We start from the raw sequence: 15794 nt of genomic DNA on the forward strand, positions 1-15794 counted from the left end.
TGAACATAGGACTGAAAGAAATAGATACAGGGTATGCAAGTTCACTCAGCAAGAAAGAACTTTGAATACTAATTTACATAACTAAATGAATTTATTCACTAGATTAACCTGCTTGAAAATACAAGTAAGTTGCTCACAATATTTTTCTGATAATTTTTTATTTGAAACAATCCTCTTTCCTATTAACAAAGGAAAAAAAAAATTGCAAAGGAATGAAAGTCAATGCACTTCGCTTTCAGTATAAGACATACAGTTACATCTAGGGGCAACAAAAAATATGAATTAAATGCTCTATCTAAAAAGTCACATGGCCACACAATGAATTTAAACGGTGATTCATGTGATACACCCAACCTTGAGATAAACATCTATTGTCAGTACCTATATGATACACCATGAAATGGTTAACTTTACAACATTATGGATTCAGATTACATCACTTTACATGTTCAATTGAAAAAGGACTGCTATTAATAAACTAAAAACTTTTTCACTTCATAAAAATAAAAATTTAGACAAGCAAGAATTTTACCTCTCTTTGATCAACTGTATATTTGTTTCATATTCTGAATGTCCAGCTAGTAAATCTCTTCCTCGAATAAATAATTTAAAGCCAACAGCAGGTGATTCAAGATATTTTGCAAGATCATGGACAAAACGTATATCTTCATCAGCATAACAAACATATGCATCATAGTATGTGGGCTCTGAAAATATATTTGATAACATACATAAAACAGAATTATATTGAAAATACCATCATTTTCAAGTAGCTTAGTTTAACACTAACTAAACGAAAGTTTAGTAAATGAATAAACAAAAGCTCAGTTTTATACTAGATATAACCTATTATTATTTAGTTTTTTACCCGACTGGAAAAATACACATTTAAGCTATGTAAAAAGATGCAACATGATTTAACATTTTAAATATTAATTTTTAACTCATTAGAAATGTAATAAAAGTTCTGTAAAAATGAATTTCTATCTAATTTATTATTTACTAGATTTCAGAGCCATAATATTAAATCCACCACGAAAACCACTTTTCATAACTTTGTCTTTCCAGCAACCTCATGTGTAATATATATAAATGAGCCTCCATGAAGGCATCACTCCTTTTATTCAGATAGCCCTCAAGGCTTTGTTGTAATCACATAAACCAAACCTTTCAAGCAACCTTTTTATTAAACTGTGAAAATTTCAATTACAGTCAAAAGTCGTTAATTCGGACACCCATAATTCGGAATGATCTATAATCCGGACCTCAAAACTAAAAACTTTCTGCGCATGCGCCGCGTTGACACATGCGCATAGGCGTTTACGCGTGCGCGTAAGACCTTTTACGACTGTGCATATGAGTGTGCGCAAGTGCAGAATACGTTTTCGCGTGCGCGTTTTATGTATAATGGACGTATAAGCTAAAATTATCTAATTATCTATTTCAGTTAATGTTGATGATTGCGTTGTTCCTTAATTTTCGAATTGGATCCGGCTTATTATTTTTTGCAGACTGTAAGAGCAATTTTATAAAAGTAAGCTTAAACTTTCGATTATATCAAATAGAATTTCCGATATATATTTGTTAATATGTAAAGGATCTAAAGCGAAAGTATGTTTTGAAATCCGAAATCTGTTTATCAATTTCATGCTGCTCGGCATTAGTCGGCATTCTCAACACAATTATAGGACTTGAACAGCGGGACTTTGTAACTGAACAAGAAATTATGTCTGTTTATAGAATTAATGAGAAAGTATTATCACATAAAACGAAGCAACTTAAACAACTTACATTGAAAGAAATGTTTAATAAAGTAAACAAATAAATATTAAGCCTTCTTTTTTTTGTAAATTTTGATACCCTTTAGATCATAATTGTTCTTTATTTCATAAATTATGGTTTCATATTTTTAATTTTATAATTTCTGCATGCCATCCTACCAGATTTAAACTGATGACCTATAATCCAGAAAAATCGATAATCCGGAATCGCCAAAGTCCCGACGAGTCTGGATTAATGACTTTTGACTGTAGTATCAGAGATCATTTTTACTCCTGCATTAATTTCCATATCGTTAACCATTTCTTCAGCTAGCACAGCACAAGACGCAAAAAGATCCCAATCAGCTTTATCATAAAGTAAGCGTGATTACCTTGAGATCACTGACTTTCCTGTAATATTTACAATCACTGGGGAATGGTCACTATCGTAGAGATTCTCCCCTACACTGAAAGAGCAAAAATGTAGTAAAGATGGAGAACAAAGAATCAGATCAATAGCATGAAATGTTCTAGTCGGCTTTTGAAAGTAGGTGTATTCTTCATTATTAAGGAGACAAATAGAATGATCTTCCATTAATTGTTCGATCTGCCAGCCCCCTGAATTAATGTCCCTACTTCCCCATAAGGTACTAAGTGCATTGAAGTCACCTAAAAGCAGAAAAGGTTCTGGGAGCTGTTTTATTATTCTGTCCAGCTCTTGGTGATCTACATGCTCATGTGGGGGTAAATAAATAGTGCATACATATCAAAGCATTCATATTTAAATGGAAAGAAATTTATGTCCGACAGGCCCACCCACCATGGAGTCCAACAAGGGGACGCAGATTCCTACGCCAGGGCTAGCCGGACCTATACGCAAACTGAAGTCCCATAGTCGGCTTTCCCAAAAGCGAAAGTTTGTCCCCAAGCTACTGACACAAGGACTAATGACCAGCCGACTGACACCCGTGAGGACGACAAGGTGCCTCCTATTTAACTGAAGCAGAGGTCAAAGCAGTGTGCTGGGGACAGTACCTCGCCCCTCAACTACCAGGACCCTCCTTTCCAGTCACATGGGTCTCAATGCATGGCAAACCATGTGGACGGTTTTCGAAAAACTCGAAAATTAGGGACAAGGCTGTTCCAGTTTCTTATGATGAGCCCGAACCTCAGAAGAGGAAACCGAAAAGTTGCAGTTAAGAGGAGAGGAGGCAGAAAGGAGAAGAGATCACTGGGGCTCCAGGATTGTGACACCTGACCACCAAGACGGTACTCCCCTGAAGGATCTTCACCTGCTATGCTTTAGCTGGGCATGTTGGAACGGCCTTCACGCCTAGGGTGGCCCTACCAGGAGCTATGCTCCTGACGTACTTCTCCTGTTCTGCCCAGTGACCCCTCCTTGCCATGTTGAGGCAGCACAGCAGGACTTGGGGGGGATATGCCAGTTTAGATTTAATTGGTGAAAGAAAGGCTCCTAGAAACCATACTTCCAAAACAAATTCTTGGCTTACATAATTTTATTCAAATATTACATAGCTTTGTCATCACATGGACATAAGCAAATATACTTACCACCAGTTATAATGTCACCTGTGGTCAGAATACTGAAATCTTCAACAAACTGCGATTTTTGTATATGGCAAGAGGTCACTAGAAAGAGGAAATCAAAATATTTATTTTGCAGACAGGTGTAAAAAAGATACACTAAATATTTAATATATTCATAATTTGAGTTTCTCTTTGCAAGTATATAATTAATAAAAGGAAGACAAAGCTCCATTAAAATTACCAAGTTTCGAATGCTTCACTTCAAAATTATTAACATTATGTTCCCATAACTGTGGAATTCTTGATGATTTTTAGTAAAAAACAGTTGTTATACAGACAAGGCATTTCCTAAATTGTGCAGATTAAAAACAAATGCAACAAATCAGTCAAAAAACAAAAATTTTTATTTTATATACACTCCAGTTAAACATAAGAAAATGATATCTCGCATATGTCCACCATCATTTCTTAGCAGGCAGCTACTCTACTAGCAAAATTCACAATGACCCTTTCACAGACATTTTCGCTGATTTTGCCACTGACCCATTAGATTTCTCTTTTTAATTTGGGAACTGTTTGTGGTTTGTTCATGTAAACATCTGACTTGGTATAACTCCATGAAAAGCAGTTGCAAAATGAGAGGTCACATTACATTGCAGGCCATTCCTAGTTACTGCTACTCTACACAGCAACCTGCAATCATTCAAATTTTCACAAAACAAGATTACTGGCTTGTGAAATATGTAGCAAGTACCCCTTTTGAAACCATACATTTGCAGTATGCATGTCATCACAAGCAGGAATGAAGATCATGTGCAATTTAAAGTCTTTGACCAGTACTTTTTTTAATGAATTTTCATATGATTATGACGCATCGCTCTTTAGTAAACTTTGATGGCACCTAAACTGAAAAGCAACAAAATGTTCAGTCTATCAAAGTGACAATATATAATGGAACTGATAAGAACAATAAAGACAACTTTAAAGGGGAAAAATGCTGTGCAAAAGAAATATCTTACAAAAGTTTTACTCAGTTTCAAAATGAATTATGGCCATTATTACCATATTTGAACAAATTCTTGGAGAATTGTGAGATCATAAGCACTTATACTTTTTTTTACAAGTATTGTCTCCCTTCCGGCCCAAAAAAAAAATCTGGTCCACAAAACATTTTAGTTCAAACTAAAAACATGTAAACAAGGTTTTGCTAATAATGATAAAACTAAAAGAACACTATGGATCATTTCTGTACACAGTTTCATAGGTTAAATAATATAAATTTAGCTATTTACAAAAACACACTCGCCATAAATGCATTACTTTTGGGTTCAAAACAAATTTAATAAAGTATGTAAACTCTAATTAAACATATACCAGAAATTATATAATAAAGGTAAATTCAAATATATAGATAGTTCATCAGATAGTTTGCAAAGACACAGCATGGACAGAGCACATAAATGGTTTATATGAATTTCTTCAATATTTCAATTCAATGACGCTGCATGCATCACTATTACAGGCGTAATTATAGTAAGAGAGCTGGCAGAACTTGCAAACAAATATAGCAACAACAGAAGATGAACTTTTATATAAGAAGGTTAGCTTAGTAGGCCACATTTCAGGAACTTCAAAAGAAAATTTGATAACCCATCAAATCGGATAGTTAAAAAAAATCTAAGTTTTATTGGTCTTGAGAGCTAGAAGTATATTTGTAAAAGGCGTACATTCATAATTGGATCTATGTCGAAAAACGGCCTCTGTATGTGGACTGATTATCAAGAGTAACACTTTAAATATTAACTATTTCAATAACAAAAATTGATTTAAAAATACGTTATTTAATACATTAAACAATTTTTATTTATAAAAATTACACATAAAACCACATTTTACAAATATTCTTCATATTAATGAGTTCAAAAATTAATTACGTATTTAATCCAGTTCTCATATTAACGTAAATCACCATGGGGTTAAATAGAAATATTACATTATGGTGAGAAAGTTCTACATTTTAATGTAAAAATGTATAATAGGAACAGTTTCTAGTAGCAGGGACCTTCTGAAAACTGAAATATTTTTTAAATATGAAATTCTTGTTTTCTTATTAATTCTTATTGCTTATATCAAAATGAATTTTTACATATGTAAATTTATGTACATAAATTCTATTAAGTTTTAATATATTAATGTTTGCAATTGAAGCTGGAGGGGGGACTTAAGAAAGGAATGTCTTGAAAATGGACACTATTATTCACATTACAAATATAAAAATGTTTAAAAAATATCAATTCACTCAGAGAGTTTGATCAAAAATTTAACTTCAAAGCGATAAATTCCAATGTTAACAAAAGTATACACAGCTGAAAATAATGTATTCTGAAAACACTGCCTTTTATTTGAGCTGTACTTCAGTGATGCATTTTCCTACAGTGACAGTACTCACGCAGAGACTGAAATTTTATTACCTCATCGATATTTTACATTTAATGGACATGAGAGTGATTGCAGTTTATGTAGTTATGTAACAGAGATATGTAATAGAAATATTACATGTTTTGATTATTTATGTTTGATTAACAGTTTGAGAAAAATTTTCTAAGCATATGCATGCTGGTCTAATTTGAACTGATTAATACAGTATAATGCAACATGCTATTTTTCACATAACATAAATTTTCCTTGTGTATATATGTATAAAGTATACATGTATATTTCCAAAAGTACAAATTTTCCCTACATATTATTTATGCGGTGTAAGCACTTTCCAAATGAAAAATACATTTATAGATAATGTAGCATACATTGAAAAAATAGTACCCTGACCACGAAATTCAGCAAATGACCATGATTCATATTAGCATACAAATGAAATCAATTTGGTGTGAATGTGCATGGGTCATGCACCCTGCAGTGACACAGCAACTGTGAACTGGCAGATTTAAAAAGGGCTCATGCAACTGTATATGGAAGAAAAATAATGCAATTCACATACTAGAGACTATTCTTTGGTCGATATACATTCAGAGAGGTCTTCTCATGAAGGGTGCAGCAACAAACAGTGCTATGCAATAATGGATAAGTGAAGAAATACACATTAATTTTACAGCATTTTGAGTTTTTAAGTTGAATATTTTTGAACAGTTGAACTCTCTCTATATAATGGTAATTACTTGTATGGTTTATTTCACATTTAAAGAGTGCAATTATTCATTACATTACAATAATTAAATTTCCTCTCCTAATTCTAAAGTTTCATTTAACAAAATACCCAATTATATGAGCCTAACCAAATTTTAGAACAAAGGGGCAAAATGATATTTGTCATAAAATTTTAAAATTTAAATACTGCTCTTATTTAAATTATTTGCATAACAGAGAGAAAACAGAAAGAACTTAACTTTTAGATAAAGGCAAATTGCTAATTATTTTTAATGGAAATAGATGAAATCGATCAAAACTCTTTCAGTGAGAGAAGTACACTGCAAAATGCTCAGACCATAAAACGTTAAGGGCAGCTTATATTTTATTATTAAGGATGCAGATTAAAATCATAGAAGTTTATTTTATTTTGTCCGGATTTTGGGACTACAGCAAACATTTATGTTGCAATGTGGTTACATGCAAAAAATTCAAGATGAGATTTCTATCTTTTAACAAAAAATAGCTTTGGAATATCGTAAATAGGTTTAAATACACCATTCTAATAACTTTAACAAATTTTTTAGGACAATGTTAAATAAACTTAGAAAAGGCAGGATCAGATTTAAAATTAATTAAATAATGCAAAATTACTCTACGTACCAACAATGAAGAAATTTAATTAAAATTTATTAAACATTTAATCACAATTTTCTGATGTAAATAAGAATATATTTACCTTCAGGCACTTGTAATGGAATTTCAGTTGACCGTTTCATATTTCTTAAATAGACATTAGCATCATTTTCTAGAAAAGACAAGACTATTTATTTTCCATAAGAAGGGGGGAGTATAATTTTAAATCAAAATGAACTATAAGAGATTAAAAAAGCTTCTTGCTAACCAAACTGAGGTCGAAGGTCTTGGACAACATCATGTCGTCCCATATTTTCCAAAAATTGAATTAACTGAGAAATTGTTGTATTTGGCCTTGCATCCCAAGCTTCCAAAATTTTCATAGTAGGATCCTCATTTCGTTGAAAATTCTTGATGTCGTTGTACTGAAAATCCATTTGTTCAGCAAGACCTCTATAGTCACGTGCAAAGCCATTTTCAGATGGCAATGCTTGTTCGGGATTTAAAAACCATGCTAGGCGAAGCCGACTGGATATGTTTAGTGCTTTTGCAGAAACTCTGTCAAAATCGATTTCCTCCATTTCTCCGAATGACAATCAAAAAGGCTTTCCCCTCTAAGGAAAATAATGCACAACAATATTTTATCAGAATAATTATAAAAGTTCCTATTTTAAACCATTTAGATAAGCAATAAGATCAACAAAAGCAAGAATGATAGAATAAAATAATGCCTTATAGTTTTTATTCAAATCCTTCCCTCAAAATGTCTAGAACATAACTCTCCCAAGATTCCTCATCTTGCTGCAATTTTTATGTTCAGTAATAATTCATTATCAAAATTATGACAAATTTGTTCTTTTTTTTTTTATACTAAAGCCATAATACAAATGTTAAACACAATTTAAAATGATAATGTAATCACAAAGCAAAGATTTTCTGAAAGCTCCAAATATAGTCATATGAGCAAAAATTGAAATTTGACATGACCTAATAAGTTTATCTTCTTAATACGAGGGCCATCCAGGAAGTAGATTACGTTTCCGTCTGTGTCCGCTAGGGACGGGGCTAGCGCGGCCATCTTGGGGTCAGAGCGTTGCGCAGCTCAGTCTGCATCTAGCCGTGCTAGTGAGAGGTTCGTGCTGTGCTCCGTTCAAATACTGTGACGGTTTGAAATGTCTGCGTTAATTGAAAATCCCGCGAGCTGCGAGGTGCGCTCAGTAATAAGGTTTCTGACTGCAAAAAACTGTAAACCGATAGAAATCTATCGGCAGCTTCGTGAAGTGTATGGGGACAACATTATCACTGAAGGTGGAGTGCGTCAGTGGGTCATAAGATTTCAAAATGGCCGAACCAATGTTCACGACGAAGATCGAAGTGGGAGACCCAGCATAGTGACCGCCGAACTTCTCGAAAAAGTCGATGCTAAAGTCCGTGAAAATCGAAATTTCACAATAACGGAACTTTCTTTGAGTTTTCCACAAATTTCGCGAAGTTTGTTGCACGAAATCATCAGCGAAAAGTTTTGATGACGACGCACAGCTGCAAGAAGAGGTAACGAAGTGGTTGAAGGCGCAGGCGGCCGAATTTTTCGACGAAGGAATTTCCAAGCTCGTACATCGCTACGATAAATGCCTTAATTTGTGTGGTGACTATGTAGAAAAGTAGTATTTGAGTGTGGCTTTCATCTGTATATAATAAAATTTGTTTCCTATACTTTGTTTATTTTTTTATTCCAAAACGTAATCTACTTTCTGGATAGCCCTCGTACTTGATAAAATAAGCAGACGAAGCACTTGGCCAAATCAGAACCTCTTGACAAAATAATTTGTTAAGGAAGTGCTGACGAACATCAAATGATTTGTGTTCATCAGTACAAATCATTTCATGTTCATCAAACTTTCCTGCATACCTAGTATTTTTGGCACTTACTCAGGGCCCGGTTTAGCCTAATTGGGACCCGGAGCAAAAACTTCTTTGGGCCCCCCCCTCTGCTTCAATAATGAAGAATTGAACTTTATGAAGGTATTAAAATTTTTCACCCGTCATTATAGATTTATAACAAGAAAATTTACTAGAACCTAAAATATCGTTTTGTCCATTTTATTGATTTTCTGACAATTCTACGTCTATCATTAAAAGGATATAGCACATCTGAAGAGTCAAAATTTGACAAAAATGCTATTTATATTTATAATTAGAAAATGTAAAGACATTTTTAACAATTTGAATAATTAACAAAAAATACCATAGACAAACAGTTAAGATACCGGTTGCAGTCATCACTACGTACTATCATTTGATATTTCGGAAGGGATCCAGGTAAATTTTCAGTCTTGCAGATGAAATTAATTAATCAAAAGAATATCTGACATTTTGTGAGAATTTTAAGAAAATACAACTTATAACTGATTATTGTGATTTCTCAGTGTTGTAAAAATCCAACAGAATCCACTGAACATGATGCAACTGAATTTTTTGCGGTTGCGATTAAGATGAGCTAGTTAACACTCGTATCACTGCAGTTTGCAAACTTTTCACAAGTTTCTGAAATGCAGTTTTCCGACTGTTAGCTTTGTCATCTAGCTGCAAAAAATTCAGATCCTTGTTGACATTAGGATGGAATTCAGCTAAATTTTCAGAATTATGATGGCTCAATTAGGCTAATCAAAAGCCAATATTTTTGTACACATATCGTATTTTTCAACATGTGAAAATACATGCTTTGATTGGCCAAATTAGTCCATCATAATTGTGACAATTTAGCTGAATTTCGCCCTAGAAAGCCATGGATTTACGAAATATACATTTTTTTTGTGTTCATATGATAGATTAATGAAGACAATAACATAAAACTGATGAATTTTACGCTGTACTGATATTTAAAAAAAGTTCATTAAAGAAGTAAACGTAAAATAAATTTTCTATTCGATTTGAGGACCCTCTCTAACGTGGGGGCGCAGGGCAGTTGCCCCGTATGCCCCTGCCTCAGTCAGGATCTGCACTTACTGATTATCTGCAAACATAATTTCAGTGTCTGGTAAAGTGCCCAGTTTTTGGCATACTTTCAAATAAGCAAACACAGCTAACCCACACATCTGCATACCATACACATTCAGTACACATTAAACACATTTCACATCAATATTTATATCCTCAAATGCCTTTTTCTCACCCCTAATTAACCACACTGGACTTTGCTGGCTGATGAGAAACTGACAAATTTCTTTAAATACGGGATTCTTTTCAAAAATAGAGAATGGAAAATTTCGTATTCTATGAAACTGTACTTTCTAAATGACTGAAATCTGTGGAAATGCACCATCAAAAACTGTAAACAAAACGTTAGAATGAAAGGTTGGAAATTGCTTTGGAGAGAGCTATATTCACATTTACAACAGATCTTTGCTTTATTTATAGGCAAAGATTAGACAGAAATTTTTAATTAATTTACACAGTGGCCAATGAAATGGCCAACATTTCATGATGCTGTAAATCATAAAAAGTACAGCATTTCCTTACTTAATTGAATTATTTTTTCGGTACTTTTCCGTTTCGCCGGCGCAAATCTCGCCAAGCAGACTTTATTGGCGACAACATACAGTATACACATAAAAAATATTAAAAAAATATTAGTTCTAAGAATTCTTTTAAAAAAAGAAGGCGTAAACATTTTAATATCGTTTAAAATTTTATAAAAAGCCAATAAATAAAGAAAATAAATTTGTAAAAAGACATTAATTTAAGAATTTACTATGCTTTCATGGTTCAACATCCTGATTCGCCGGTTCATATCATGTGACCTCAAGCGATCTCATCTCACGTAAACTACTCTACAAAAATCTAATGCTCTCAGTAATTATCTACATTCATTTCAAGTTAAATCTTAATTTGGAACACAAGTTTAAATGCAAGAAATATTTCAATTCGTACGAATAGCTTACTCAGAAATTATGTAAAACTGCAGTGCTTTACTTCGCTAATGCATTCTCATTAGAATGGATGAATTTAACCCTTGACTTTACCTTTTCTATATTTTCGGCTTCGGATAAGCGCTGTGATTGCATCCCAATTGACTTAATTACCGAAAATGGCCTTAGACATAAACTGAACTATCTGATAAAAATTCTATGTATTCTATATGCCAGTATTGTAAGAAACAACCAGTCTGATAAGAAAAAGCTGCGACTTGTTTTGAAAATGATGCGTAAAAGGTTACCAGCGAGAATATTCCATTTGGCATCAGTTGTACCGTTATTGGCGACTTTATCGCTTGCGCCGGCAAAACGGAAAAGTACCATTTTTTCTTTTGTGAAGGAAGCAGAGCTTGTCTTCTGTCTTTTTGTAATGAAAGCTATGTTTTACAAGGTCAGCTACTCAATCCTTTTTTATATTTGTTGGCAGTACATATTGGTAATTCTCTGGATTCCCACACTATCCTTTTTCAGTCTGGTGATGAGGTTTACAATCTCTAACACTGGTTACAAAGCTAGAGATGATCATATTATGAAAAAATTGTTGCTACTAATGATCACTTCTCTGCCCTATAGTCAGCCCGAGCCCACGAAATTACTCGTGGCAAGGAACACAAGTTCATGCCTGCCGTTGGCAATGGCCTTGAGCACCTTAAATGTGAGCGTGCGATTTAGTTCAGTTCTGCTCCCAATTTTGATGGAGAGCACTGTGGGGCACGGGTTCGAGAATCTTCCACCTCTTTTCCCATATCACCAACCTCTCGAGAAGACTTTTGCCTCGCCGTGTATTTAGAATGCCCCACATGCCACTACACATTTACAAACATCCATGTGTTCTCCAGGATTTGAACCCAGGTCCTTTGGCACGGCAGTCAGCGACACTAACCACTATACCAGTTAGGCAGCTGAAAAAATTGTAAGAATGGAGTATATTCATTATTTAGGTTATTTAATGTATCAGTTACATCAAAATAATATAAACAAGACAAGAACTTTTTCATTAGCATAAGTAAATATTACTAACAGGAATTCATATCTTTTGCTGGTACAGCAATGAACCACTGCAATACCTATTCAAAAACAGAGTTCAAAAAAGAGGGAAAAATTTAAATAAACATTTAGTTTCCCTTTATCAAACTGACAGAGTATGTTCAGCTTAAAAGTTAAAAATATTGATTTTTGTGCTTGTCTGTCAACTGATATACAGAAGAAAAATGGAAACTCCTTTTTCAGTTTTTGGAACTTGCTCTTTTCTTCAAACTATCATTCATTTTAATGTGCCACTTTGAACATGTTTTATAATATGCAGAATCAGAGAAAGTATGCAATGCTTATGCAAATATGAAGCAATAGTTAAATAAAAAGGAACTTTAAAACTTCTGAGAGGGAGGTGATTATTATCTACTGATGGAAAAACACCCATGTTTATAAAATTTAAGGTGACTGCTATTCAGATTACATTTATGTTGTGGTGACATTCTTATATTGAAGTCATAGTGTAAGTTGCAATGTAAAAGCGGGAAAACACCCATGTTTATAAAATTTAAGGTGACTGCTACTCAGATTACATTTATGTTGTGGTGACATTCTTATATTGAAGTCATAGTGTAAGTTGCAATGTAAAAGCTTGCTTTTACAATTAGTAACTCTTGTTTGTAATATGTGCATTTTCTGAAATGCTATAGGGTTGTTGGAAAGTCTCTTGCAGCTCTAAATCATCATTTTTCTTGAGTAAAAAAAGTATTACTTGCATTGTTATGCTAATACATAAGTATAAAATAATCTTATACATGCACTGAAATGGCTTTTTTGATGACCTAGCAATAGTTTCTTGGGCTGTAGATAATAAGGTACTGGGTTTGGTTTTAATTAGCTCAAATCCTTATAATATTGCATGCAAACTATGCATAGATCCCCTAGTATAAATTGCTGTGACAGTGCCATTTTAAAATACAATATATGTTTTAAATTAATTTTGGCCTATTAGCTTGTAAAAATTACCTCCAAAATGCGTTAAGCATGGAAGGAGTATTAATTTCATTTTGGCATTTTGCATTGGTTCACTATAAACAGAGAATCACTTTTTAAATTGTTGCCAACAAATATTAGAGCCCTGTATTATATTTAAAGAAATTAAATAATGAAGAATCTGCGTAAACATATCTATCTTCCTCATTCTGTGATAAAACAATGTTACCAAGAGACATCAAATTTTGAATAACGTACGCCTCCACCCGAATACGGGCATCTGGAAGCCTGAATTTGTTTTATTATCTATTTCATATTTTGTAAAGCAGTTATGAGTTTCTGATTTAAAAACTCGATGATTTCAAAGCGAGAAATAGCAACACTGTACAGGGCAGGGATTTCATCTCCAGGGCACGTGACTGTGTATCGGAAATTCTAAAGATCTCCTTTAAATATTTTGTGATATTGCTCTTGAATTGCATTTTATGGTTCAAGTGCAAAAAACATATTTAATAAATAAAGATAGCACACAAAACGTTAAAAAATGCCCCTTTGGGCATAATATAAGATCTGAAAGCTTTCGGATTTTTTTCCTCCGATTTTTGTATATTTCTTTGTTTCCATTTGCATGCTTTTTACTTCATTTTTTGATATATTTTTTCTTAGTTTTAAGTATTATTCTGTATGACTACTATGTTTTTAAAATTGTAATCAATTATCTATCTGTGTATCAAGGAATTATTTCTGAACATCTTAAAGATTAAAATTTGATTTCATAAAACTGAATGAAAACTTAAAACTGGAATTGGGATTTGTTCAGAAATGCAAAATGATGAAACACACTCCTCATGGATTGTTGTTGGCTGTATGAAAAGGTTCCATTTTGCCTTCATAAATCAGGATCTGTGTATGGAATCATCAATAATTCTTTTGTTTTATTCTTTAGTTCTGCATTTTAATTAGCAATCCCTGTTTAACTATTCATAAATTCCAATTATTAATTTTTACAACAGTACAGATTTGCTCATTTATATATTCTAAATATATTGTGTAAAAGAAAAATATGAAGAAAATTATTAACAAATTAAATTGGAATAAATTACAGTACAAAGTCTGTAATCGGGACGTCCATTATCCGGAATGATCTATAATGCTGACCTCAAGGTCACAAACTTTTTTTTTTTTTCTGTATGCTTTATGCATGCACGTAAAGAATGCGCATATTATGTTAAGGCAGAAGTGATCTGGCAACCACGATGAGAAAAAACGACAACGTGGTTAGCTAGCGGCCATTATTATTGTGTTTGATTGCGTGCTGGGAGGTGCACCTATGCGATGGCAAGAGTGTCCATCCAAGCAGAAGTTAAAAGAAATAAAGCTACAGTCCATTAAATCTTGGTGTTTGTGTTTCATGAGTATGTTTATTCTAGAACATATATTGTGGTCCGTGCAAGCCGGTAGGAAGATTAGTGCCTATGTATAAAGTGCTGGTTAAAAAGCTTAAAGGTGAAGTGTTAAATTGATAAAAAAGTGTGATATGTTACTTCGCATTCAAAAAGATAATTAAAAATTAGTGTGTGTTTGGATTTACAAATTTTGGTTTCATTTGGATTACCTCAAACGGGGGTAAGTGAATATGCTCATATATGTTCGGTATTATTAATTAACGTTAATTATGGAAGCATTTTTAATTAAGAAAAGAATTTTAAAGTCAAATATAACGAAAGCGGCATCAGATTTCGAAAAATATACTTGTGATGAATTTCAGTTACAACTTTTTGAAAAATAAATGTGCAAAATTTAATAATGAATGTTCAGATATTTTTGACAAATTATTTGTAGTAGTAGATGAAAAAGAGTTTGACAAATATGTAACTGAACAACAAACTGTTCAAGACAGCATTGATACTTTTTGGGTTAAGGTTAAACGACAAATGTCAAAATTTAGTGCTAAAGATGCAAGCAATGTAAAGATTGAAAATACCAGTGCACAAGGTATGAAATTACCTAAATTAAACTTGCCATCTTTTAGTGGAAATATTCAAGATTGGTTAAGCTTTTGGGATCTTTTCATTTCAAACATTCATAATAATAATGTATTATCGGATTCCCAAAAGCTCTCGTATTTGAAGTTATCGCTTCATGGCGAAGCAGCTAGGATTATTCAATCAGTCACAATTTGGGACAATAACTATAAAATTGCTTGGGATTTTTTAAAAGAGAGATACTCCAATAAACGTGATCAGGTTTTCGCTCAGATAAAGCGTTTCACGTCAATTTCTCCCATACAAAATGAAAGCCCGTCTTCTATTTTGAAATTAGTAGACACAGTAAATGAAAGTGTAAGGTCTCTGGAAATATTAGACCAAAAAATAGAGGGATTCGCAGAAACATTTCTTGCATATATTTTGCTGCAAAAATTGGATCCACTCGTCTTTGGTGGGAAAGAGATTCAAAAACAAGTGAGTTACCTAAATTATCTGAGCTTATTACATTTCTAAAAAATCATGCTAGAACTTTGCAGTCATCAAAGTCATCTAATGTGTTTAATGCAAAAAAGGGTCAACCTATTCAAAAGGTGACTGCCTTAGTGTCAAATGTTAAAGGTCAAGATTTTAAATGTATTTGTTGTAAAAGTATCAATTTTCACAAGTTGTATAAATGTAATTCTTTCTTGAAAATGACTGTAAGTGAACGTCTTTAATTTGTTAAGAAACATAAATTATGCTTTAATTGCTTGGGTTTTAATCCGACTCATACTGCAAAG

The 15794-nt window shown here is 32.9% G+C and overlaps 1 protein-coding gene across 1 annotated transcript in view; it reads right to left on the bottom strand.

Annotated features, from left to right (window-relative positions):
• Positions 1–15794, bottom strand: part of LOC118186311 (myeloid differentiation primary response protein MyD88-like) — a 60145-nt gene that overhangs the window by 13089 nt on the left and 31262 nt on the right. The window contains exons 2-5 of the mRNA XM_085807004.1: positions 7357–7702; positions 7192–7260; positions 3333–3410; positions 533–707 (exon numbers count right to left, since the gene is read on the bottom strand). Coding sequence (XP_085663130.1) covers positions 533–707; positions 3333–3410; positions 7192–7260; positions 7357–7669 — 635 coding nt within the window. The 5' untranslated portion in view covers positions 7670–7702. The remainder of the gene's footprint in view (positions 1–532; positions 708–3332; positions 3411–7191; positions 7261–7356; positions 7703–15794) is intronic.

The sequence above is a fragment of the Stegodyphus dumicola genome, chromosome X1, assembly GCF_044657685.1.
Source record: "Stegodyphus dumicola isolate Sdum_Otavi_A_Nest chromosome X1, ASM4465768v1".
Classification (NCBI taxonomy): domain Eukaryota; kingdom Metazoa; phylum Arthropoda; class Arachnida; order Araneae; family Eresidae; genus Stegodyphus; species Stegodyphus dumicola.